Here is a 26,576-nt window from a genome sequence, read left to right as displayed (position 1 = left end):
TCAAGGGACTACTGGACATGCGATTAAGTCATTGCCATGTGTTCTCTGGGGTATTTTTTCCCCAAATTTTTTTGTACCAGTATGTTTATGAAGTAATGCTTTTTTTCCCTTTAAAAAAAAAACAATCTTTCTCTGGTAACATGCATTTTACTTATTAGTGTGTTCTTCTTTACTTACAAGCCATGCTTCAATGCTGTAATCACTACCTCAAGAGGAGCTATGGTGTTTTTAGGATTATAAAGTTTGTCTAAAGCTGGCCATAGACGAGTATTTTTTTCCCCCGCTCAGCTAGTGGAATTAACAAAAAAAACAAGAAAACATTCCTCCATCTTTACAAAGTGGATGGAGAAATTTCCAAATTCACCCTCCCATGACATTTTATTCTCACAGGGATACCCAGCGCTGTCAGAATATAGTGATCAGCAGCTGCAGCCTATTAATCGACAACATTTTACCAACTTGTTCATTTGACAGAATTTAGTCCGACAACCACGGGAACAGTCTGTAAACCCACACATACACTAACTGTAGGAAATGTAGACATGCATATATTTTTTAATTAGAAGCCTCACAATGATTACAAATTGTGTAAAGGCTCCTGAAGTATGTTAGCAATTATGGTAGTGTTGGGCGAACGGTTTAGTCCTAAACTCATGCTTGAGTCGAACCGTTCGCCCAACATTACCATACACAACATTGGCTGTTCGGCCCCATTCGTCCAACACCCGACTTTGCAAAACGCTGCAACGCACTGGCTACATCACCTGGTGGCACTGCCCCCTTTGTGACATTGCCGACCCAGCATTCACAAGTCCCTGACATCAGAAGGTGGCGGTGCTACTTATAAAAGAAATGTCAAACGGCAGAGCCTACAGTAGGCAGCCAGACTTCATGTCAGCAGGAAATTTTTATTTTTTGATGATTTACATAGTTACATAGTAGGTTAGGTTAGAAAAAGACAATACTCTATCCAGATCAACCTGTGTAGGTGGTGTACTTGTGTCTATAATTATTTCCCACATCCCTATACGTTGTGCTCTTTAAGATGCACATCCAAGAGTCTTTTAAAAATATCCATACTCCCCGCTGCCACCACCGATTGTGGAAGAGCGTTCCACATCCCTATTGCTTGCCCTGACAGTGAAACCCCCCCCCGTGCAGTTTAATATTAAACCGCTTCTCCTCCAATATCATTGTGTGGCCCCGTGTCCTTGTACACTCCCTGAGACTGAATCATTTTTTTCCTATGCTGGGATCACCATTGAGATATTTGTTGATGTCCCCTCTTAAGCATCGCTTCTCCAGTAAGAATAAATTTAGTGCTTGTAGTCGTTACTTTTGTAATTGAGGGCGCCCAGTCCCCTTATTAGTTTTGTTGCTCTGCTTTGGACTCTTTCCAGCTCCAAGACATCCTTCCTGAGGACTGGTGACCAGAACTGGACAGAGTACTCCAGCTGGGGCCTAACCAGAGTTTTATAAAATGTCAGGATTATCGCTTCATCCCTGGAGTATATACCTTTTTTTATGCATGATAATATTCTGCCAGTTTTGGTAGCTGCAGCTTGATATTGCATGCTATTGCTCAATGGATTTACATCGGGGGACACATTTTTTTATTCTTTATTTTTTAATAAAGGAATTGTCAATGTGTGTTTTTATTACTTTTTGACACTCTTTTGGTGAATGGGTAGACGTACTATGTACCCGGTATTCATTCACATAGGGGATGGCCCATGTGCCCAATAAGCCCTCCATCCGTAGACCCCCGCAACCACCGCCCACGGTTGTGGGGGTGAGGCCCTTGTTCCCATCAACATGGGGACAAGGTGCTTTGCAGTGGGGGGGCAGAGCCCCCCTCCCCAAAGCACCCACCCCCCCATTTGGGGACATGTGGCCTGATATGACTCAGAAGGGGGGGCTCACTCGTCCCCCCCTTTCCTCACTTGCCAGGCTGCTTTCCCAGATAAGGGTGTTTGGTTTTCTGGGGGACCCCCACACAGTTTTTTGTTTACATTTTGGCATGGGGTTTCCCTTAACCACTTACGATCCGCCCGCCATCATTATACGGCGGCTCTTGGAAGTGGAATAACATTGTTATGGCAGCGGCTAGCTGCCATAATCCCGGTATCCACTTCTTCAGTGGACGGTGTGCTTTAAGATAAAAGTGGTCTCAGTGGCAGATTCACCGTGAGATCACTTTTATTGGTGGCGGGAGAGGGCCCCCCCCCCTCCGGCTGCGCTCCGGTGTCCTCAGCTGCTTATCAGAGCTGCCAACAGCGGTGGAGGCAATCGGATCCTGTCCCCTGCTTGGCATGGAGCTGAGTGAGGGGAAGATGGCCCCAACCCAGCGCCATACCATTGCAGGGCAAAAGCAGCATCAAAACTTCACTTCAGCCCATAGCTCTTAAAGGAACTTTTTTTTCAAATGATTTTTTTTTTATTGCATTTTAGTGTAAATATGATATCGGAGGTCTTTTTTACCCCAGATCTCATATTTAAGAGGTCCTGTCATGCTTTTGTTCTATTACAAGGGATGTTTACATTCCTTGTAATAGGAATAAAAGTGACACCATTTTTTTTAAAAGAACAGTTAAAAATAAAATGTAAAAAGTAGCATGAAGAAAGAAAAACATTTTTAACGTGCCCCGTCCCGCCGAGCTTGTGTGCAGAAGTGAACGCATACGTGAGTAGCGCCTGCATATGAAAACAGTGTTCAAACCACACATGTAGAATTTTTTAAATGTCACCTATGGAGATTTTTAAGGGTAAAAGTTTGTCGCCATTCCACGAGTGGGCGCAATTTTGAAGCGTGAGATGTTGGGTCAATTTACTCGGCGTAACATCATCTTTAAAAATATAAAACAAATTGCCTAACTTTACTGTTGTCTTATTTTTTAATTAAAAAAGTGTATTTTTTCCCAAAAAAGTGCACTTGTAAGACTACTGCGCAAATCAGGTGTGACAGAAAGTATTGCAATGACCGCAATTTTATTCTGTAGGGTGTTAGAAAAAAAAAATGTTTATGGGTTTTAAGTAATTTTCTAGCAAAATAAATGATTTTTAACTTGTAAACAACAAGTTTGAAAAATAGGCCTGGTCCTTAAGTGGTTAAAATCCATACCAGACAAGAAGGGCATGGTATGGACCGGGGGGGTGCAAACTGTTTTTTCTTCATTTTTTTTTCATTAGCCGGGTGATGGCAATTGCATCCATGAGTCATTTTAAATGGTATTTAACTAGTTTTTTTTCCTTTAGAAATATATTTTTGCTGCAGCATGTTCTATATGTGCTACAGATGTGCCTTTTTACAGGCAGACCAAGGGGACACCCAGGCACTATATTTAAATGAATGTTTCATTTTTAGTGTTGCAATTTAGGCATCATTAAAATCACTGCTCCTGAAAAAAAATTATTGTTAAAAAAAAATGGTATTGATACATGTCCCCCAGGGCAGTACCTAGACCCCCATACCCCCTTTATGGCCAATTACTTGCATATAAGACTTCAAAATGGGCACTTTTGATTTTTTTCCTGTTTAGCTCCAGTAGACTTCAGTGGGGTTCGCCATTCAGGTTAGAACCTTTCCTCTGTTCGAGAGTTCTGCTGCGAACCGAACAGGGGGGTGTTTGGGCCATCTCTATAGTACTGACACAAGACCAAGGTCCATACATCTATGTATGTGCGTAGAGGTGTCTATACTCATCAGATGGCTTCTGCATTTAGAAAAAGCTAAACACAGGAGTGCCGGTGTGTGCCAGTGTAATATAAAATATACAATTAAGTTCCCTAATATATAAGTTTTAAAATAGGGACAATGGATCTTACTCAGTTTCAGTTAGGACTTAGGCAGCCCGTACACTGATAATTTTTTTTCGTTCTACCATGTGGTTGAACGTAAAAAAATGATGCGATTCTTTCATCTACACAGTTACACACGATTCTTCCATCTACACTTAGGGTGAATCCTCCCACTGAGACCGTGGTGATACCACCAGGGCTGCACCTGGCCCTTCTGCCAACCTGGGATTCCCAGCCCGTTCTTGCTGTTCTGCCCCTGCTATTGATAGCATCTCTGTCTCCATGGCACCTGTGGCAGCGCTTTAGGACCCAGTGATAGTTACTTAATGGAGCTGATGGGCACATGCACGGGAGGGCCAGCACTATTGGTTGCAAATTGCTGATTTCCCCACCAGTCACATAGCAGTGGTGACACTGCATAGCCTTCTCTGTTCACATGCTGATCGGGATGAGATCCGGGCAATGCTCATCAACCCTGCACTCTGTACACAGCACACTCCTGAACCCTGCACTCTCTTTACATAGTGCACTCCTGAACCTTGCACTCTGTAAAAGCACACTCCTGAACTTAGGATGCACTCACACCCCTGAACTCTCCATTCCTAAACACCTGGTATGTAACAATGCCCCATTGTTAGTGCAATTTGGCCACAACCACCATTTGATTGGGCAGGACGCTACATCCCCCATAACCCCATCCCACACCCCCCTCTTAGGGGTTCTGTTCATGCACCTGTTCCATTCTCTGAATAAAAAAGCCCTGCTACAAACTAAACATACCATCAGATAGCTGGTACAGCTGACAAGGCAAAGTACTGAAGAATTTATGAAGCAGCGCATCCTCAGCAGAGATCCTTTCTCGAGGGCAACCCTTCAACATCTTCCATGCAAGATCTTCAGCTCCCATAGTTCTACTCAATCTGAAAAACACAGAAATGTATGTCCATCAAAAGAAACAGATTTTATGTATCATGCATTACACAGAAATCTTTCCCCAAAATTTGTAAATGCTACCTCACAATACCATCTATACATAACCAACCAAGCACATGCTTCTACCGAGAATAATTTTCTAACACATGAACTGCATAGATCAAACTGCACTTAGAGAGTCTCAAACTAATGCCAGCTGTCAGTTCAACTTTCAGCTCAGTGCTTATGTATGCAATAAACCATACATATTTTATTTTCATACTTGTCTTCATTAATTCATATAGAAAATAAAAAACATGTTTTTCTTTGAACCCAGGTTCACACTACTGAGATCACAGACATCCCGCACCCGCACCTGAGGTGCCGATCACATGCGATGTCTGTGAGATGCGAGTTCAGCCATACAGTTGTATGGCTGAACTCGCATTAGATTCACACAGAAAAAAGTGCAGGGACTTATCTTTTCCCACAGTAGAATCGGATCGCATGGGTGTTCTCACCTATGCGATCCAATTCCTGTGTGAGTTTACAGTTCGTACTGCGATCTGTGAATCGATCTGGGGGTGTAATTAACCATGTAATGACACCCGCATAGGTTTGCAGAAGGCAGTGTGAACTGTCTGCGGGAGATATGCGATGCGGGAACCAGAGCTGTAATTGCACTGGTTCCTGCATCGCATCAGTGTGAACCTAGGCTGAATGTAGATTGTCATAAAAGAATGTATGTAATTTTTCACAACTTAGGATGCAATAAAAAAGATCAATATTTATACACTGAAACATAAATAGCAAGCTTTAGGTTTTAATGTAGTCTCAGGGAGATTAGGGGTAATAACATAAGAGCCCTGAGTGTGGCGCCATATATTCCGATAACGTTGTCATTTTTATGTATGTGTTTTTATTGCGGGGTATCCTGGGGGGGGGGGGGGGGGGGGTTACATTTGTAACTTTAATAAAGTAATTTTTCAATTAGATATTCTGTGATTGATCTTCCATTTGCTCCTTTGGGACATCTCTTTGTTCCACCACCATCAATTTTTGTACGGTAATAAGAGTATGATGTATTATATATGTACAGAAATAATGTGTGTCACAGCATGGTAAATTGTTGGTAAGTTAGTACTTACAATGGTCAGCTCTTATTCAGTTAGTTAAAACCTGTATCCAAAAAGAAGAAATCTCTTTCTGTAACTGCTTAGCTAGAGTTAAGCTTTAATTTGTTGGTCACTTCTATAAAGTACATCTAGCTCTACTAGTCCATCTAATGCCGCATACACACGAGCAGACATTCCGGCAGAAAAGGTCCGACGGTCTTCCCGACGGACTTTCAGCGGAGTTACGTCGGACTTCCGAAGGAACGGACTTGCCACACACGAACGGACTAAAGTCTGTTCGAAAGTCTGTTCGTTTTGAACGTGATGACGTACAACGGGACTAGAAAAGGAAGTTCAGTAGCCAATAGCTGCCCTTGCATCGTCTTTGGTACGTCGGACCAGCATACAGACGAACGGTTTTCCGTCGGACAGATTTGAAACATGTTCTATTTCTAGGTCCGTCTGAATTTTTTAAAGAAAAATTATCAAATTATCCCACACATGATCGGACTATCCTACGGAATGATTTTGTCGGATCTATTCTGCCGGAAAGTCCGGTTGTGTGTATGCGGCATAACATTTTCCATCCCACAAATTAACAATGCTGCTGTCCAAGTGTAGCCGCATCTCCAAAGATTCAGTGGACAAGTGAGTGTAGCCCTAAGCCCTAAGTAAGATAAGAAGTGTTTTACTGGCTAATTCACCAGGTGAAAAAAAAGGGAAAAATTGTCTTAAAAAAACAGAAAACTGGAACAGCTACCACATCTAAGGATCAACAAGCTGCAATATATTTCATGTTTGTTCTCCAAGTTGGATAAATTTTCAGGCCCATTCATACCAGGACTCACACAGGAACATGCTGTGTGTTCCTGTGTGATTCACATGAGATCCAGGTACAGTGAGATTTTATTCATTTGAATACGCTGAATAGGTGGCAAGCTCATTTCAGGGAGGTCATGCTCCATGCTGGCAACCCCTCCCCCATTCATAATAAAATACTATAATAAAATAATACTTTAGAGATAATTAATAATATAATGCCATAATAAAATACTTTAAAAGATAATGTATCACACTCACCAACAATGCACCCTCACTGTGTCCATCTGTATCCTCATCAGTGGCCATCTGCAGCCTCACTGTGCCCATCTGCAGCCTCATCAGTGCCCATCTGCAGCCTCACTGTGCCCATCTGCAGCCACACTGTGCCCATCTGCAGCCACACTGTGCCCATCTGCAGTCACACTGTGCCAACAATGCAGCCTCACTGTGCCCATCAGTATCCTCATCAGTGCCCATCTGCAGCCTCGCCAGTACCTTGATTACACACAGCGGGGTGTCTCCCCCTGTGTCAAGCAGCTACCTTCTTAACTGTTCACGGGCATTCACTGTAACAAAGCCCCGCCTCCTCATCCATGATAGACGGTCAATTGAACACTGATACAATGCTGGGAAATTGAATCAGTGTTCCGTCTATCATGGATGAGGATACAGGGCTTTGTTACAGTGGACGGCCGCCAAACAGTTACGACTGCAGCTGCATGACACAGCGGGAGACACCTGCTGTTTGTGATTACTCCAGGCTGAGTGGCAGTGCAGGCTCAGCCGGGAGATCGTACCACACTCGCGGGTGTCCGTAAGCCCGTCGTCAAGTGCGGGAGTATCCAGCGAGTCGTGGGAGACTTGAGATGTCTGGTTTAAAGGTTGGTGAATAAACATACATACTTGGATCACCCAAGCATGCATGGGTACAGCTATGGAAGCCGGAAGAGATTTTGACCTGCTATCTTAAGTGCTGGTTTAACCATTGATTGATTGATATATCACCCAATGGGTGTCTTCCAAACTGATATTCAACAACTGAACATCATATGTCAGCAGCACTCCGAAAAGCTCAGGAAAGGAGATTGATTTATCGTTTGTATATAGTAAGAGCTGCTGCAATGGTTTCTTTATCAGGCAACAAGCAGGCTGGACAGGCAATGGCAATGGATAGACAAATGTATATTTTGGAATGCTTTACCTGACATCACAATGATTGTGATCCCAGCTCCTTTGCCAAATCCTTTGCCAAATTACGCAGCTGGATCTCTAACCTCTACTGCAGCCACAGCACAGCTTGGTCTTTGTAACTTGCAAAGAACATACCCAAGCAGCAGACTAGACAATTTACTTTCTTTGCTCTCTCCCCCCTACATGTTTACTGCAGCAGAGCCTGATTGGCTTTCAGTGCTGGCCCTTCCTTACTTATAGATACTTACTTGAGAATTACATTTTATTGTACTAACTGTATTCTTTGATGGTTTTTTTTTTCAGACTCTTTATTTATAGAAACTCCAGAATCAGTTACAGGCCAAGCTGTGGAGTAAACAGTTGCATAGGTAGCATACCAAAGAATGGAAACAATTGATACATCAATTCCATCAACGGTTAAACAGGGAACCGTTCCAAACAGGACTGTAAAAGGTGGTGACACATTCCTAAGTAATACTTTAATTTTTAAAAAGAGCTGAAGAAATCAGACTCAGAAAATGTGGAGACTATGGCAAATAGGAGCACTAAGGTGAAAAAGAAGAAGCAAGAGATTAAAGAAAGGGAAAGAAGAGAAGTACAAGGGGAGGGAAGAAAGAGTAGGGAAAGGTGTGGATATTCTACCTGGGGTCCTCTCAGCAGGAAAGAAGATTGTTTTAAGAGCAACTCAGTAGTAGGTAGAAATGTGCATGAAGGAGAATTTGGTTTTGTTTAGTTTTAGATGAATTTGTTAAGTAAATAATTTTGTTAAATGATATTCCTTATGTTAGGATGATTTGTTTTCATATATTTGGATTTGTTTTGGATGTTCGTTACAAATCGGTTTGTATTTTCAGAGTTATTTTGGAAGACTGATTATCATTCTAAGCTCTTGTACACACGGTCGGACATTCCGACTGATAATGTCCGATCGGACCGTGTTGTCGGATAATCCGACCATGTGTGGGCTCCATCGGACTGTTTCCATTGGAATATCTGACAGACCAAGTTTTCCAGCTTGGCTATAAAACTTTCCGACAACATGATCCGATCGACTTTGTCTGATCATGTGTAGAGAATTCCGATCGGACAAAGTGCCACGCATGCTCAGATCACTCCTCCACTCACTCCATTCCTACATCAAAGCTATTGGCTACTAGCCTGAACGTAGTCCCGTCGTAACGAAATAACGTCACCACATTCTGAACGTTCAGATTTTCCGACATCTTTGTCCGACCGTGTGTATGCAACAGTTTCGGACAAAATCCGTCAGACAAAATCTGATGGATTTGGTTGTTGGAATGTCCGACTGTGTGTACAAGGGCTAACATGTTAATTTGGTATTTTAAGAGATTACTTATACACTCTGAGTCATCCCTGCTAGTTCAACCAACAAAGAGAAATGGAATGATCTGGATGGATGGTATCGACTGGAGTTTCATGCATCTGAAAGTATCAAATGGAAAGAAATTATTTTCGGATTCATGCGTTGTGATTTTGAGATTCTGATGGATCCACCTCCATTCAACCCAAACACAATAAGTAGGAATCATTTTATATCACTTATACCTTACTGTATTTATTGCAATATGTTTCCATTTCATATGTAGTGCATTTTTATAATAACGCAGGTTTCCGTTACATCAGAGTGGGGTGGGGTCAGGTGATGGGTGGCCCCGCCCTCCTCAGCTAAGAAGTGTCAGGCTGCCTGGATTCCCGCAGTGTCTCCGGTGCAGACAGGATGGATGCGCTGTGCTAGAGGAAGAGATCACCCATCGCTGGATCAGATCACCCCTCGCTGGCCCCCGGGGAGATGATCATGCATCGCTGGATAGCAAGAGTGGATTACCACTGCTGGAATCTTTTTTTTCATTTTTTTCATTTTTAATAAAGGACTTTTCCCAAGGGTGTGTGTGTGTTTTTTAACATTTTTTTACACATTCTTTGTGAAATGGTAGGGGTACTTTTGTACCCCCTTACCATTTCAAATGAGGGGGCCGGGATCTGGGGGTCTCCTTGTTAAATGGGGCTTCCAGATTCTGATAAGCCCCCCCACCCGCAGACCCCCACAACCACCGGCCAGGGTTGTGAGGATGAGGCCCTTGTCCCCATCAACATGGGGACATGGTGCTTTGAGGGGTCACAGACCCCCAAAGCGTCCTCCCAATCTTGAGTGAATGTGGCCTGGTACGGTTCAGGGGGGGCACTCTCTCGCCCCCCTCTTTTCCTGCGGCCTGCCAGGTTGCGTGCTCAGATAAAGGGTCTGGTATGGATTTTTGCGGGGAACTCCACGGCATTTATTTTTATTTGACGCGGGGTTCCCCTTAATATCCATACCAGACCGGAAGGGCCTGGTAATTGAATTTGGGGGAACCCCACACTTTTTTTTTTGTTTATCAATGACTTTCAATGACTGTTCTCTATATTATGGGGAGCCAACAATTCATTATAGCCGCGAGTGGTTTTAAATTACTTTTTTTCCTGGCAGAAATGACACTTTGTGCAGGGACAGTTCTAAGCACGGGAAACATGCACCCCTTTGCAGGCATACTATACACACCCCCCGGGTACGAAATTTAAAGGAATATTACACTTTTATTGTTTCACTTTAAGCATTATTAAAATCACCGCTCCCGAAAAAACGTCAGTTTTTAAAACTTCTTTTTGCATTGATACATGTCCGCTGGGGTAGGACCCAGGTCCCCAAACACTTGTTATGACAATAACTTGCATACAAGCCTTTAAAATTAGCACTTTAGATTTCTCCCATAGACTTGTACAGGGTGTTCCACGGCTTTTCAAATTTGCCACGAACACCCCAAATTGTTCGCTGTTTGTCGAACAGGCAATGTTCGAGTTGAACATGAGTTTGACTCAAACTCAAAGCTCATCCCTAGTCAGGAAGAAGTAAGGGGGTTGTCTGGTATAGGGATGTGCTCTTTAAGGACTTTAATGAAAGAGATAAGAACCTTTGGCATTGCTCATCTGTGAAAGCGACTCCCAGCTCATGTTCCAAAGCAAGAAGAATTGGAGCCTTCTGTTCCAAAGAGGGCTGTGTCAAGATGGCATAAAGGGTAGATAGAGTATGCTACCTGCTGTCAGTGTTCGAAGACATTCGAAGTAAGGGAGTGATCTCAAGAAATGCTGCAGGGGCTGGTAAGGAAGTAAGGAGGTGTTGAAGTTGGAGAGACAAATGGGCCCCTAGATTTTGATGTATTTTTTTTATATCTGCCTTTAATTCAGCTTTAGATTGTTACTTAAATGTTATTGTATATTGAAAGGAATAATATTGAGATCACTGTAACAAATCTTTAATTAAGGATAAGTAGGGCTAAAGCTCCTTTCAGGGATGTGGTAATTCATGGACATAAGGGTTATATGCAGATACTTTCTGGACACAGACCAAAAGGAAAAAAACATTGAGGGCCAGCCCTATATAACCCCGCCCCCAATTGTCATGCTTTAGTCTTGTAAGAAAGCGTTATATATGGACCAATAAACACATAGGAGTGGGACCTGGGTCCCTCAATGAACTTCAAGATGAAGATAAGTGTAAAGGACGTGAAACATCACCGATGATATGGAGAGCAACCAAACAACTGCCATAGGGAAAAAAGGAAGAAAACGTGGACCAACAGCAGAAGTTACCAAAACATGTTTGTAAGGTAAATGCCAAAGCCTCAGATACCTAACCCTTGACCTCAGGGGAAAAGAATTCTGGACTTACAAAGTATGTCCCAATCAAGGACTAAACATTACACAGCTGAGGGTACAGGAGAGCACTAATAACCCTTGACTTTAAGGAAAGGCATATCTATAATATTGCAGCTCTCCTGATAGTAATCTAAAGGGAGAGAGGAAGGGAAAACTTTGATGTGGAATAGGGAAGGTAGAGTGCCACATACTCATTAAAAAAGGGGTCAAAGTTCCACATGTCTAAATAATATAGAAATATAAATGAGGATATATTGTAACATAATAGACATACAGGAACCTCAGAATGAAAGCAGGAGTCAAGGACACCTTCCAATTTACACCAAGTACAGAGGTATGATAGTCACAATAGGACCTGTTTAATTATACACTATATGTGAATGATCAGCCTGATATAGAGAAGAAAGGGGATCTTTCTTTCAAAAAATATGTCCCATAAGAACTTCTGGACATATCAGTTTTCCACTGGGGTACTTCTGTGTCATCAGCAGATGTCCAGTATTGAAACGGGCACTTAGAGAAAGAACCAGGAGGTCTGGGCTTGTCACTAGGGATGAGCTTCGTGTTCGAGTCGAACGTACGTTCGACTCAAACATCGGCTTTTCGCCGAATTCCAAACGTTATGGGCCGTTCGCGCCAAATTCGTGTGGCGCGCACAGCCCACAATGCACTGCAATGGCGCAGTGCATTGCTGGCTCATGATTGGCCAAGCATGCACTGTGACCCCGCATGCTTGGCCAATCACAGCGCCGGCAACGAGGAGAGCCATGATTGGCCACAGGCAGGATGCCTGTGGCCAATCATAGCTCAGGCTGTGTAGTACACGCCCCACACTATATAAGGCCGCCAGCGCGGCGGCCTTGTGTAGTGTGTTGGCATCTGAAGCAGTTAGTGGGTGTTCTGTGTACCTTCAACACAGTATACACCGACCGTTATCGGCCGATTTTTCGATTTTGCTCTTCTGTAGTGGTTGTTGTCTGCGTGCCCTGACCGCAGTATACACTGCTATATTCACCTATATAGCTAGCGATATATCTATTTTTTATAATAGAGCTTGCAGTCAGTGTTAGGAGCTTGTGCGTGCTGTCTGCGTGCTCTGTACCCAGTACACACCGCTATATCCACCTACATAGCTCTTCTCTATTTGAGCCATCTGCCATCTGCAGGAGTTATTGGAAGTTGTGTGTGCCTCCAGCACAGCACAGTATACATCTGCATTTACCCTTTATTGCTGGTGTTCTATAATAAAGGCATCTGCAGGAGTTAGTGGGTGTTGTGTGCCTCCAGCACAATATACACCTGCATCTACCCTTTATTGCTGTTCTCTAATAGAGCCATCTGCAGGGCTTAGTGGGTGTTGTGTGCCTCCAGTACAGTATACCCCTTTATCTACCCTTTATTGCTGGTGTTCTATAATAAAGGCATCTGCAGGAGTTAGTGGGTGTTGTGTGCCTCCAGCACAATATACACTACCCAATTGCTGTTTTACCCAACTCCCTTCAGGCCATTACCATGTCTGGAAGGCCAGCAAGGAGAGGCAGACAGGCGCGAGCCGATAAAAGAGGGCAAGCAGGCTCTGTGTCTAGAGACAACAGTGCTGGTCATGGACGCGGTTCATCGTCATCATCAGCACGTGGCCATGGGACACGCTTGTCCTTCTTTTCGGCAGCTGGACATGTTGAGCCGCAACATGCCAACGACTTGGTAGAGTGGATGACCAAACCCTCTTCATCCTCCTTATCCTCTCTCACCCAATCTCAGGGTACTAGCATAGCAGCTGCCAACGCATCGTCTTCCCTCGTCTCAATGTCATCATCAGTGACTCCTTCCCTAGACCCACCACGTCCTCCTGAGGAGTCTCCTGAACTCTTTGAGAACAGTGTTGGGTAGATGCTCCAGGAGGATGCCCAGTGTTTTGTAGGCTCTGATGATGATACTCAGCTAGAGGAAGGCAGTAGCGTGAATGCAGAGAGAGGGGATGCTCAAGAAGGACAGCAATCTGGCAGTCATGTTCCACAAGCTGCAGCATACTGCCAGGTTTGCTACAGCGATGAAGAGGGAGGGGATGATGAGGGCACTGACTCCATGTGGGTGCCTGGTAGGAGAGAGGAGGAGGAGGAGGAGGAGGCACATGTCCAACGAGGCAGGATGCCCTCCGGGGGCCAGCTTAGGGGCAGCACACCGACTGAATCACACCGCAGAGCTCCGCCTGTGCAGGGTGCTGCCTCTGCGCGTTATTCTAAAAGTTCTTTGGTGTGGGCCTTTGAGACGAGTGCATCAGATCGCACCGTTGCTATTTGCAACATATGTCTCAAACGTATCTCGCGTGGCCAAAACATCAGCCGCTTGGGCACCACATGCTTGACCAGACATATGTTGACCTGCCATGCAGCTCGTTGGCAAGCGTACCTCAAAGACCCACACCAAAGAACAAAGCGGACCTCTCCTTGCTCCTCATCAGCTGGCATCTCCAACCCCACTAGACCTTCAGTCCTCTCTGAAACCTGCTCTGAGAGGAATGAAGGTGTAGAATTAGGTGTGTCACAGCCAAGTGCTTCCGGGCACTCTGCTAGCAGTACACCCACGTCCGATTATAGCAGGCAAATGCCCCTGCCCCAGCTGCTGGACTGACGAAAGAAGTTCACTCCCAGCCATCCACATGCCCAGCGGTTGAATGCTAGCTTGGCTAAATTGCTAGCACTTCAACTGCTGCCTTTTCAGTTGGTAGACTCGGCCCCCTTCCGTGAGTTTGTACAATGTGCGGTTCCTCAGTGGCAGGTCCCCAAACGCTTTTTCTCACGGAAGGCGATTCCGGCTCTCTACCGGCATGTGGAAGGCAATGTCCTTGTCTCGCTGGACAGGGCGGTCAGCGATAAGGTGCATATTACCGCTGACTCATGGTCCAGCAGGCATGGACAGGGATGTTACCTGTCTTTCACGGCCCATTGGGTCACTCTTCTGGCAGCTGGGAAGGATGCAGGACAAGGTGCAGTAGTGTTGGAGGTTGTTCCGCCACCACGCCTCCAAAATGCTACTATTGTTTGTGACACACCTCTCTCCACCACCCCCTCCTCTTCTTCTTTCTCCATGGCCTCTTCCAGTGCTCTGTCCTCAGAACCAGCGGTGCTCCGTAGGCATTCCAGGGGCTACGCAAGTACGCAGGCAAAACTATGCCATGCCGTGCTTGCGCTGGTTTGTTTGGGGGACAGGAGCCACACTGGGGCGGATGTTTTGTCAGCTCTGCAGGGGCAGGCCGAGAGGTGGTTGACGCCACGCCAGCTTAAGCCAGGAATGGTGGTTTGCGACAATGGCACCAACCTCCTCTCCGCCCTCCGACAGGGACAACTGACCCATGTGCCCTGTGTAGCTCACGTCCTTAACCTGGTGGTGCAGCGGTTCTTGGGCAGGTACCCGGGCTTACAGGATGTCCTGAAGCAGACCAGGAAAGTCTGTGTGCATTTCCGCCGATCATTTAATGCCTGTGCTCGGCTGGCTGAGCTCCAAAAGGAGTTGAACCTGCCCAAGAACGGCCTTATATGTGACATGCCCACCAGGTGGAACTCAACGTTGGCCATGCTGCAGCGGCTGCACACGCAGCAGAGGGCCATCAATGAGTACCTGTGTGACTACGGCACCAGGACAGGGTCAGGGGAGCTCGGTTTTTTCCCCATACGCCAGTGGGGCATGATCAGGGATGCATGCACTGTCCTGTCACCGTTTGAGGAGGCCACAAGGATGGTGAGCAGTGACAGTGCATGCATCAGTGACACTGTACCTCTTGTCCACCTCTTGGAGCATACGCTGCGTTTAATAATGGACAGGGCATTTGAGGCAGAACAGAGGCAGGAAGAGGAGGACTTCCTTGCCTCTCAAGGCCCCCTTTATCCAGACAGTGTTGCTGCTGTGCCACCCATCACACAGGAAGAGGATGAGGAGGAGGAAGAGGAGGAGGAGGATGATTGTGTCAGCATGGAGGTGGAGGCTGGCACTCAGCATCAGCAGCAGCAGCAGTCTTGTAGGGATGATTTACAGTCCCAAGAAACCTGTGGACTTGTATGTGGCTGGGAGGGGGTAGCTGCGGATCATGTTGTCCTTAGTGACCCAGAGGACTCCGGACCGAATGCCTCAGCTAACCTACGCTGCATGGCCTCCCTGATCCTGCAAAGCCTGCGGAAGGATCCTCGTATTCTTCGGATCAAGGAGAGGGACCATTACTGGCTGGCCACTCTCCTTGATCCACGGTACAAGGGTAAGGTTGCCAACCTTATCTTGCCATCGCAGAGGGAGCAGAGGATGAGACATCTCCGGGAGGCCTTGCAGAAAGGTCTGTGCAACGCGTTCCCAGAGACTGGGAGGTTACAAACTCCTGGTCCTGGACAACGTGTTCCTGAGGCATCGTTCAGAAGGAGCGGTGGAGAAGGTGGCCGTCTGACTGATGCTTTCAGACGATTTTTTAATACGCAGCCCCAAGGTATGATCGGTTGGGTTCCAGCAACCATCGCCAGCGTCTGATTTACATGGAATTTACAGGAATACCTAGGGGCAAGGTCAGACTTGGACACCTTTCCCACCAAAAATCCTCTGGCTTACTGGGTCTTGAGGATGGATCACTGGCCAGAGCTTACACAGTATGCAATTGAGCTACTGGCCTGTCCTGCATCCAGCGTTCTTTCGGAACGCACCCTCAGTGCTGCTGGTGGCTTTGTTACCGATCACAGGGTGCGCCTGTCCACCAAATCAGTTGATCGACTGACCTTCATCAAGATGAATCAGTCTTGGATAACCCACAGCTACCAAGCACCTGAAGCTGATGTAACCGAATAATTTTTTTTGAAATATCACATCCCTTCAAGACTGCCTATGCTGATGCTGAGTGACTGTCCTGTTATATTGATTGTCTATCATCTTCCTCCTCCGCTGATATGTTGGAAGAACATTTCTGGTTCTGGGTGATGCCATCAGCCCAATTTTTCTGCCCCTGTTTAACAGGGGCGTTTAATTACAATTTTTGATGCAATGCTTTGCAGCAGGGCTAATTCCTGCAATAAAACTAGAGTATATGGGAGAGGTTGCAGTGTCGTGGCACCAGCACCAGTGCCTAAGGCCCAATTTTTCTGCCCCTGTTTAACAGGGGCGTTTAATTACAATTTTTGATGCAATACTTTGCAGCAGGGCTAATATCTGCAATAAAACTAGAGTATATGGGAGAGGTTGCAGTGTCGTGGCACCAGCATCAGTGCCTAAGGCCCAATTTTTCTGCCCCTGTTTAACAGGGGCGTTTAATTACAATTTTTGATGCAATACTTTGCAGCAGGGCTAATATCTGCAATAAAACTAGAGTATATGGGAGAGGTTGCAGTGTTGTGGCACCAGCACCAGTGCCTAAGGCCCAATTTTTCTGCCCCTGTTTAACAGGGGCGTTTAATTACAATTTTCGATGCAATGCTTTGCAGCAGGGCTCATTCCTGCAATAAAACTAGAGTATATGGGAGAGGTTGCAGTGTCGTGGCACCAGCACCAGTGCCTAAGGCCCAATTTTTCTGCCCCTGTTTAACAGGGACATGTAATTACAATTCTTGATATAATATTTCACAGGAGGGCCCGTTCCTGTGTCCACCCAGAGTAACTGTGAGGACTTATAGTGTTGTGGCACCAGCACCACAACCACCAAAGGTCAATTTTTCTACCACTGTTCAACAATGGCATGTAATTACAATTCTAGATATAATCGTTCACAGCAGGGCGCTCCAGCGACCCACCAAGAGTCACTTTGAGGGCTTACAATGTTGTGGCAAAACCAACACCTTGTTCCGCCATTTCTGCAGAGCATATAGGGCAGGCCCCTACTTTAAAACATCCAACTTACAAACATCTCCTACTTGCAAACTGAAGGAGACAACAGCAAGTGAGATGAAAAAAGATGGACGACAAAACAAATTATACAGGGGTGATAACCCTTCCCTATGTTTTCCAAAAAGCTTAAAAATAGATTTTTTGACTGGAGCTACACTTTAAAAATGTACCAGTTGAAAAATTACAAACAGATTAAACTTAACACAACAAACCTACACAGTCCCTGTCTTGTTTGCACTGCCTGTATACTGCTGTTCTGAGTATATAGGGCCTGGGGGCCACACGCATTTCCTTTTTTTAATATGGGTACGGGGTTCCCCTTAATATGCGTACAAGACCCAAAGGGGCTGGTAATGGACAGGGAGGGCTACCCATGCCATTTTTCTCAATGATTTTCAACCATATTGCAGGAACCAGATATAACATTAAAACCACAAGCAGTTTTAAATTATGTTATTTCCGTTTAATGTCATTTTGTGCAGGGACTGTTCTAAACACGGGAAACACGTGGCACTTCACAGGCATACTACAGACACCCCCCAGGCACGATATTTAAAGGAATATTTCACTTTTTTTTCACTTTAATCGTCATTAAAATCAGTGCTCCCGCCAAAACGGCCATTTTTAAAAACATTTTAGGCATTGACCCATGTCCCCTGGGGCAGGAGCCAGGTCCCCAAACCCTTTTTAGGACAGCATCTTGCATATTAGCCGTTAAAATTAGCACTTTTAATTTCGAACGTTCGAGTCCCATAGACTTCAATGGGGTTCTAAAGTTCGTACGAATTTGGGGTCCATTTGAAAGTTCTGGTGCAAACCGAACCGGGGGGGTGTTCGGCTCATCCCTACTTGTCACTATTAAGTGTGTGACCAAATAGATATCTTTCCTCAAACAGCAAGTGAATAATACCTTTTTAAAAGAACTGTTTAAACATATTCCTTATTTCCTGGACACATAGTGAAAGAATTATAGAAGAAGAAAACTAATATTGAATGGACTTTATAAGGCACATCAGTACTCTATAAAACTATTTTATTACAGATATAAATATTGTTACACTTTCACATATATATGGTACAACAATTGTTTGCATAAGAAATTAGTATCACTGTGATCCAGACTGCCTGATCATTACTATTATCCAGTAAGGCTTATAGTATAACGTATAGTACAACAATCGGTAATACAAAGCCAATAGTTTAATATCCAGTAGCAGGAGGCTATTCAAAGTTCCACAGGAATGATGTAAGGCATGTGGGTCCAGACTTTTAATTGAAGAAAAAGCTTGACGCTTAGTCAGCGCTTCTTCAGGAGAAGTTCATACGTAGGATGGAAAGCAGTTGTATAAAAAATATATTCTTCAGCTTTACTGGTAAGCAAGCAGAAGTGCTGTGGAGATATTAATAGTAGAAGACCAATTGACCAGTGCCAATCATAATTCAACTCCTCATAAAAAATGAGATATCAAAAATAATTTAGAGTTGTCCTTTGGTCAGATGTCTGGATGATCAAAATGCCACATACATTGCAATCTATCGCTGCAAAGTAAGGGTGATCATCACAGCCAGATTCATCTATATCATCCCCAGCGTTGTACCTACGGCTGTGAAGAAGTGCTGACTAAACGCAGAACATGTCAAGCTTTTTCTTCAATTAAAAGTCTGGACCCACATGCCTTACATCATTCCTGTGGAACTTTGAATAGCAGAACCTCGTGGAATCCAGGATCCATTTTTAATATGACCCTATCGTCTAGGATTTGGAGGAAGGGACCTCTAACAGAGAGAACCTGCATTTCACTCACTCTGCACGCTGAAGTGATTGCAACTAGGGATGAGCCGAACACCCCCCGGTTCGGTTCGCATCAGAACTTTCGAACGGACTGCAAATTCGTACGAACCTTAGAACCCCATTGAAGTCTATGGGACTCGAACGTTTGAAATAAAAAGTGCTAATTTTAATGGCTAATATGCAAAATATTGTCCTAAAAAGCGTTTGGGAACCTGGCTCCTGCCCCAGGGGACATGGGTCAATGCCTAAAATGTTGAAAACCGCCATTTTTGCGGGAGCACTGATTTTAATGACGATTAAAGTGAAAAAAAGTGAAATATTCCTTTAAATATCGTGCCTGGGGGGTGTCTATAGTATGCCTGTGCAGTACCACGTGTTTCCCGTGTTTAGAACGATTCCTGCACAAAATGACATTTAACGGAAAAAAAGTCATTTAAAACTGCTTGTGGTTTTAATGTAATATCTGGTTCTGGCAATATGGATGAAAATCATTGAGAAAAATGGCATGGGTAGCCCCCCTGCCCATTACCAGCCCCTTTGGGTCTTGTAAGGATATTAAGGGGAACCCCGTACCCATATTAAAAAAAGGAAAGACGTGGGGCCCCCAGGCCCTATATACTCAGAATAGCAGTATACAGGCAGTGCAAACAAGACAAGGACTGTGTAGGTTTGTTGTTTTAAGTAGAATCTGTTTGTAATTTTGAACTGGTACATTTTTAAAGTGTAGATCCAGTCAAAAAATCTATTTTTAAGCTTTTTGGAAAACATAGGGAAGGGTTATCACCCCTGTATAATTTGTTTTGCCGTCCATCTTTTTTCATCTCACTTCCTGTTGTCTCCTTCCGTTTGCAAGTAGCAGACGTTTGTAAGTTGGATGTTTGAAAGTAGGGGCCTGCCCTATATGCTCTGCAGAAATGGCGGAACAAGGTGTTGGTGTTGCCACAACATTGTAAGCCCTCAAAGTGACTCTTGGTGGGCGCTGGAGCGCCTTCTTGCGAACGATTATATCAAGAATTGTAATTACATGCCATTGTTGAACAGTGGTAGAAAAATTGGGCCTTTGGTGGTTGTGGTGCTGGTGCTGGTGCCACAACACTATAAGTCCTCACAGTTACTCTCGGTGGGCACAGGAACGGGCCCTGCTGTGAAATATTATATCAAGAATTGTAATTACATGCCACTGTTAAACAGGGGCTGAAAAATTGGGCCTTAGGCACTGGTGCTGGTGCCAGGACACTACAACCTCTCCCATATACTCTAGTTGTAGTGCAGGAAAGAGCCCTGCTTCAAAGCATTGCATCAAAAATTGTAATTAAACGCCCCTGTTCAGGGGCTGAAAATTGGGCCTTAGGCACTGGTGCCACGACACTGCAACCTCTCCCATATACTCTAGTTGTAGTGCAGGAATGAGCCCTGCTGCAAAGCATTGCTTCAAAAATTGTAATTAAACGCCCCTGTTAAACAGGGGCTGAAAAATTGGGCCTTAGGCACTGGTGCCACGACACTGCAACCTCTCCCATATACTCTAGTTGTAGTGCAGGAATGAGCCCTGTTACAAAGCATTGCATCAAAATTTTTAATTAAACGCCCCTGTTAAACAGGGGCAGAAAAATTGGGCTGGTGGCATCACCCAGAACCAAAAATGTTCTTCCAACATATCAGCGGAGGAGAAAGAGGATAGACAATCAACATAACAGGACAGTCACTCAGCATCAGCATAGGCAGTCTTGAAGGGATGTGCTATTTTTTTTAAAAAATTATTCGGTTAAAACAGCTTCAGGTGCTTGGTAGCTGTGGGTGATCCAAGACTGACTCATCTTTATGAAGGTCAGCCGATCAACCGAGTCGGTGGACAGGCGCACCCTGTAACAAAGCCACCAGCAGCCCTGAAGGTGCGTTTTGAAAGAACGCTGGATGCAGGACAGGCCAGTAGCTCAATAGCATACTGTGCAAGGTCTGGCCAGTGATCCATCTTCAAGACCCAGTAAGCCAGAGGATTTTCGGTGGAAAAGGTGTCCAAGTCTGACCTTGCCCCTAGATATTCCTGCACCATGTATATCAGACGCTGGCAATGGTTGCTGGAAACGATCATACCTTGGGGCTGCGGACTAAAAAATTGTCTGAACGCATCGGTCAGATGGCCACCTTCTCCACCGCTCCTTCTGACCGATGCCTCAGTTTGTAACCTCCCAGTCTCTGGGAACGCGTTGCACAGACCTTTCTGCAAGGCCTCCCGGAGATGTCTCATCCTCTGCTCCCTCTGCGATGGCAAGATAAGGTCGGCAACCTTACCCTTGTACCGTGGATCAAGGAGAGTGGCCAGCCAGTAATGGTCCCTCTCCTTGATCCGAAGAATATGAGGATCCTTCCGCAGGCTTTGCAGGATCAGGGAGGCCATGCAGCGTAGGTTAGCTGAGGCATTTGGTCCGGAGTCCTCTGGGTCACTAAGGACAACATGATCCGCAGCTACCTCCTCCCAGCCACGTACAAGTCCATGGGTTTCTTGGGACTGTAAATCATCCCTACAAGACTGCTGCTGCTGCTGATGCTGAGTGCCAGCCTCCACCTCCATGCTGACACAATCATCCTCCTCCTCCTCATCCTCCTCGTTCTGTGTGATGGGTGGGACAGCAGGAACACTGTCTGGACAAAGGGTGCCTTGAGAGGCAAGGAAGTCCTCCTCTTCCTGCCTCTGTTCTGCCTCAAGTGCCCTGTCCATTATTCCACGCAGCGTATGCTCCAAGAGGTGGACAAGAGGTACAGTGTCACTGATGCATGCACTGTCACTGCTCACCATCCTTGTGGCCTCCTCAAACGGTGACAGGACAGTGCATACATCCTTGATCATGCCCCACTGGTGTGGTGAGAAAAAACCGAGCTCCCCTGACCCTGTTCTGGTGCCGTAGTCGCACAGGTACTCATTGATGGCCCTCTGCTGCATGTGCAGCCGCTGCAGCATGACCAACGTTGAGTTCCACCTGGTGGGCATGTCACATATAAGGCGGTTCTTGGGCAGGTTCAACTCCTTTTGGAGCTCAGCCAGCCGAGCACAGGCATTAAATGATCGGTGAAAATGCACACAGACTTTCCTGGCCTGCTTCAGGACATCCTGTAAGCCCGTGTACCTTCCCAAAAACCGCTGCACCACCAGGACGTGAGCCACACAGGGCACATGGGTCAGTTGTCCCTGTTGGAGGGCGGAGAGGAGGTTGGTGCCATTGTCGCAAACCACCAATCCTGGCTTAAGCTGGCATGGCGTCAACCACCTCTCGGCCTGCCCCTGCAGAGCTGACAAAATATCTGCCCCAGTGTGGCTCCTTTAACCCAAACAAACCAGCGCAAGCACGGCATGGAATCGTTTTGCCTGCATACTTGCGTAGCCCCTTGAACGCCTACGGTGCACCGCTGGTTCTGAGGACAGAGCACTGGAAGAGGCCATGGAGGAAGAAGAAGAGGAGGGGTGGAGGAGAGAGGTGTGTCACAACCAGTAGTAGCATTTTGGAGGAGTGGTGGCGGAACAACCTCCAACACTACTGGACCTTGTCCTGCATCCTTCCCAGCTGCCAGAAGAGTGACCCAATGGGCCGTGAAAGACAGGTAACATCCCTGTCCATGCCTGCTGGACCATGAGTCAGCGGTAATATGCACCTTACCGCTGATCGCCCTGTCTAGCGAGGCAAGGACATTGCCTTCCACATGCCGGTAGAGAGCCGGAACTGCCTTCTGTGAGAAAAAGTGGCGTTTGGGGACCTGCCACTGAGGAACCGCACATTGTACAAACTCACGGAAGGGGGCCGAGTCTACCAACTGAAAAGGCAGCAGTTGAAGTGCTTGCAATTTAGCCAAGCTAGCATTCAACCGTTGGGCATGTGGATGGCTGGGAGTGAACTTCTTTCGACGGTCCAGCAGCTGGGGCAGGGAAATTTTCCTGCTATAATCGGACGTGGGTGTACTGCTAGCAGAGTGCCTGGAAGCACTTGGCTGTGACACACCTAATTCTATATCTTCATTCCTCTCAGAGCAGGTTTCAGAGAGGACTGAAGGTCTAGTGGGGTTGGAGATCCCAGCTGATGAGGAGCAAGGAGAGGTCTGCTTTGTTTTTGGTGTGGGTCTTTAAGGTATGCTTGCCAACGAGCTGCATGGCAGGTCAACATATGTCTTGTCAAGCATGTGGTGCCCAAGCGGCTGATGTTTTGACCACGCGAGATACGCTTGAGACGTATGTTGAAAATAGCAGCAGTGCGATCTGATGCACTCGTCTCAAAAAAGGCCCACACCAAAGAACTTTTAGAATAACGCGCAGAGGCATCACCCTGCACAGGCGCAGCTCTGCAGTGTGATTCAGTCGGTGTGTTGCCCCTAAGCTGGCCCCCGGAGGGCATCCTGCCTCGTTGGAGATGTGCCTCCTCCTCCTCCCTCCTACCAGGCACCCACGTGGAGTCAGTGCCCTCATCATCCCCTTCTTCTTCATCGCTGGAGCAAACCTGGCAGTATGCTGCAGCTTGTGGAGAATGACTGCCAGATTTCTGTCCTTCTTGAGCATCCCCTCTCTCTGCACTAACGCTACTGCCTTCCTCTAGCTGAGTATCATCATCAGAGCCTACAAAACACTGGGCATCCTCCTGGAGCATGTACCCAACACTGTGCTCAAACAGTTCAGGGGACTCCTCAGGAGGACGTGGTGGGTCTAGGGAAGGAGTCACTGATGATGACATTGCGACGAGGAAAGGCGATGCGTTGGCAGCTGCTTTTCTAGTACCCTGAGCCTGGGTGAGAGAGGATGAGGAGGATGAAGAGGGCTTGGTCATCCACTCTACCAAGTCTTCAGCATGTTGCGGCTCAACACGTCCAGCTGCCGAAAATAAGGACAAGCGTGTCCCATGGCCACGTGCTGATGGCGATGCACCGCGTCCACAACCAGCACTGTTGTCTCTAGACACAGAGCCTGCTTGCCCTCTTTTATCAGCTCGTTCCTGTCTGCCTCTCCTTGTTGGCCTTCCAGGCATGGTAATGGCCTGAAGGGAGATGGGAAAACCAGCAATTGGGTAGTGTATATTGTGCTGGAGGCATACAACACCCACTAACTCCTGCAGATGCATTTATTATAGAACAACAGGAATTAAAGGGTAGATACCGGTGTATACTGTGTTGTGCTGGAGGCACACAACACCAACTAACTCCTGCAGATGGCAGATGGCTCAATTAGAGAAGAGCTATATAGGTGGATAATAGTGCATACTGCGGTCAGGGCACACAGACAACACCCACAAACTCCTACAGCTGACTGAAAGCTCAATTACAGAAGAGCAATATAGCTAGCTATATAGGTGGTTAATGGTGTATACTGCGGTAAGGGCACACAGACAACACCCACAATCTCCTACAGCTGACTGAAAGCTCAATTACAGAAGAGCAAGAATGCTAAATCCGTGGATAACGGTGTATACTGCGCTCAGGGCACACAGACAACACCCACAAACTCCTGCAGATTGCTAAAAGCTCAATTACAGAAGAGCAAGAACGCTAAATCGGTCGATAACGAACGGTGTATACTGTGTTGAAGGTACACAGAGAACACCCACTAACTCCTACAGACACCAACACACTACACAAGGCCGCCATGCTGGCGGCTTTATATAGTGTGGGGCGTGTACTACACAGCCTAAGCTATGATTGGCCACAGGCATCCTGCCTGTGGCCAATCATGGCTCTGCTCGCTGCCGGCGCTGTGATTGGCCAAGCATGCGGGGTCACAGTGCATGCTTGGCCAATCATGAGCCAGCAATGCACTGCGATGGTGCAGTGCATCGTGGGCCGTGAGCGCCACACGAATTTGGCGCGAACGGCCCATAACGTTCATTATTCGCCGAACGTGCGAACAGCCGATGTTCGAGATGAACGTATGTTCGACTCGAACACCAAGCTCATCCCTAATTGTGACCAATAGAACAGTTTTAAGAGTGAGTAATCTTAAAGAGGCTTCTGCAATTGCCTAGAAGGGTGCTCTAAGAAAGGCTCTGAGAACTACCACTAGGTCCCAAGTTGGAATCTTGTGCCTTTGAATTGGTCTGGGTTTTGTGATGGCTTTGCAGAATCTGGAGATAAGCGGGTCCTCTTGTAAGGATTTTTGTAGGTAAACGCTTAAAGAAGCTATCTGCACCTTGATTGTACTAAGTGACAATCCTCGATCAACCCCATCTTGAAGGAATTCCAAAATATTTGTTGAGGCCCGGCTTGCATCTGCCTATTACTTAGCAATCCATTAAATTTCTTCCAGATCTTGCCATGGATTGCCCTAGTGACCGGTTTGCGACTCTGAATCAAAGTTCAGATAACGCTTTCCCATAATCCCCTGTTCTTTAAGATTTCTTCCTCAGTAGCCATGCTGCTAGTTTCAGTGTGGCGGTCTATGTATGTACCAGAGGTCCCTGCAAAAGAAGATCCCTCCTGAGGGGTATCATCAAGGGCGTTTAGTCTGATAATTTGAGAAGTGTTGTAAACCCCTGGCCTCTTGGGCCAGAACAGGTTCACCAAGATTAACTGTGTCTCCTCTAAGAGAAACTTGGAAAGAACCCTCGGAATAAGATGGAGAGGTGGGAATGCGTTGAGGTTCAGGGATTCTGTAGAGCATCCGGTGCCAGGGGCTGATCTCCATTATTTAGTGAAAGAAATCTTGTGACTTTCGTGTTCTTCTTGGTTGCGAATAAATCTACTTCTGGGTCTCCGCATGATGAAACTATGCTGGTGAATATATCTGGGTGAACAGACCATTTTGAGACTTTTCGACTCAAAAAATTGGCTGTATCAATCTGCTCTCCCTTCAGTGGAACTTCAGAAATAGAACTGAAATTCGATTCTGCTCACTGAAAAATGGTTTGGGCCACTGATATTAATCCGGGACTTTTGGTACCCCCTTGTTCGTTGATGTATGCTACAGTTGTTGTATTGTCTGAACAGATCTGGAGGTGATGACCCTGGATCTGTTCCTGAAAGGCTAACAGCCCTTTGCATACAGCTGTCAGTTCTCTCCAATTGGAGGAGAATCTTCTCTCTTCCTGGGTCCACCTGCCTTGTACCCAGTGGTTGTTGAGATGGTCTCCCCAGCCCCAACTGCTGGCGTCCATGGTCAGTATGCAAGATATGGGTAGTACCCAGTGTACACCTTTTGGAAGGTTCTCCCTGTTCTTCCACCACCACCGGGACCGTTTCACTATGGTTGGACTGGTTATTTTCTCTTCTAGGTCTTTGTCCTTCAAATCTCTTAAAAGGAAGCTTTAAAGCTTTTGGTGGAACCATGTCCATTGGACTGCCAATATTGAAGCTGACATTAGACCTAGGGCTGACATCCCTTTTCTTACTGTACACCTGCGGTTGGATTGGAG

The 26,576-nt window shown here is 46.0% G+C and overlaps 1 protein-coding gene across 3 annotated transcripts in view; it reads right to left on the bottom strand.

Moving 5' to 3' along the window:
• The window catches only part of CDK15 (cyclin dependent kinase 15), a 364,576-nt gene that overhangs the window by 22,998 nt on the left and 315,002 nt on the right, over window positions 1-26,576 (bottom strand). For all 3 annotated transcript variants that reach the window (XM_077448587.1, XM_077448588.1, XM_077448589.1), the window contains one exon: window positions 4,579-4,718. In XM_077448587.1, the coding sequence (XP_077304713.1) occupies window positions 4,579-4,718 (140 nt within the window). Of the gene's footprint in view, window positions 1-4,578; window positions 4,719-26,576 lie in introns of those variants that run through there.

Source organism: Lithobates pipiens, unplaced genomic scaffold (assembly GCF_037356315.1).
Source record: "Lithobates pipiens isolate NorthernLeopardFrog02 unplaced genomic scaffold, aLitPip1_a1.2 Scaffold_22, whole genome shotgun sequence".
Classification (NCBI taxonomy): domain Eukaryota; kingdom Metazoa; phylum Chordata; class Amphibia; order Anura; family Ranidae; genus Lithobates; species Lithobates pipiens.
The sequence above is the reverse complement of the archived record's forward strand: the minus strand, read 5'-3'. Positions and strand labels throughout refer to the sequence as shown.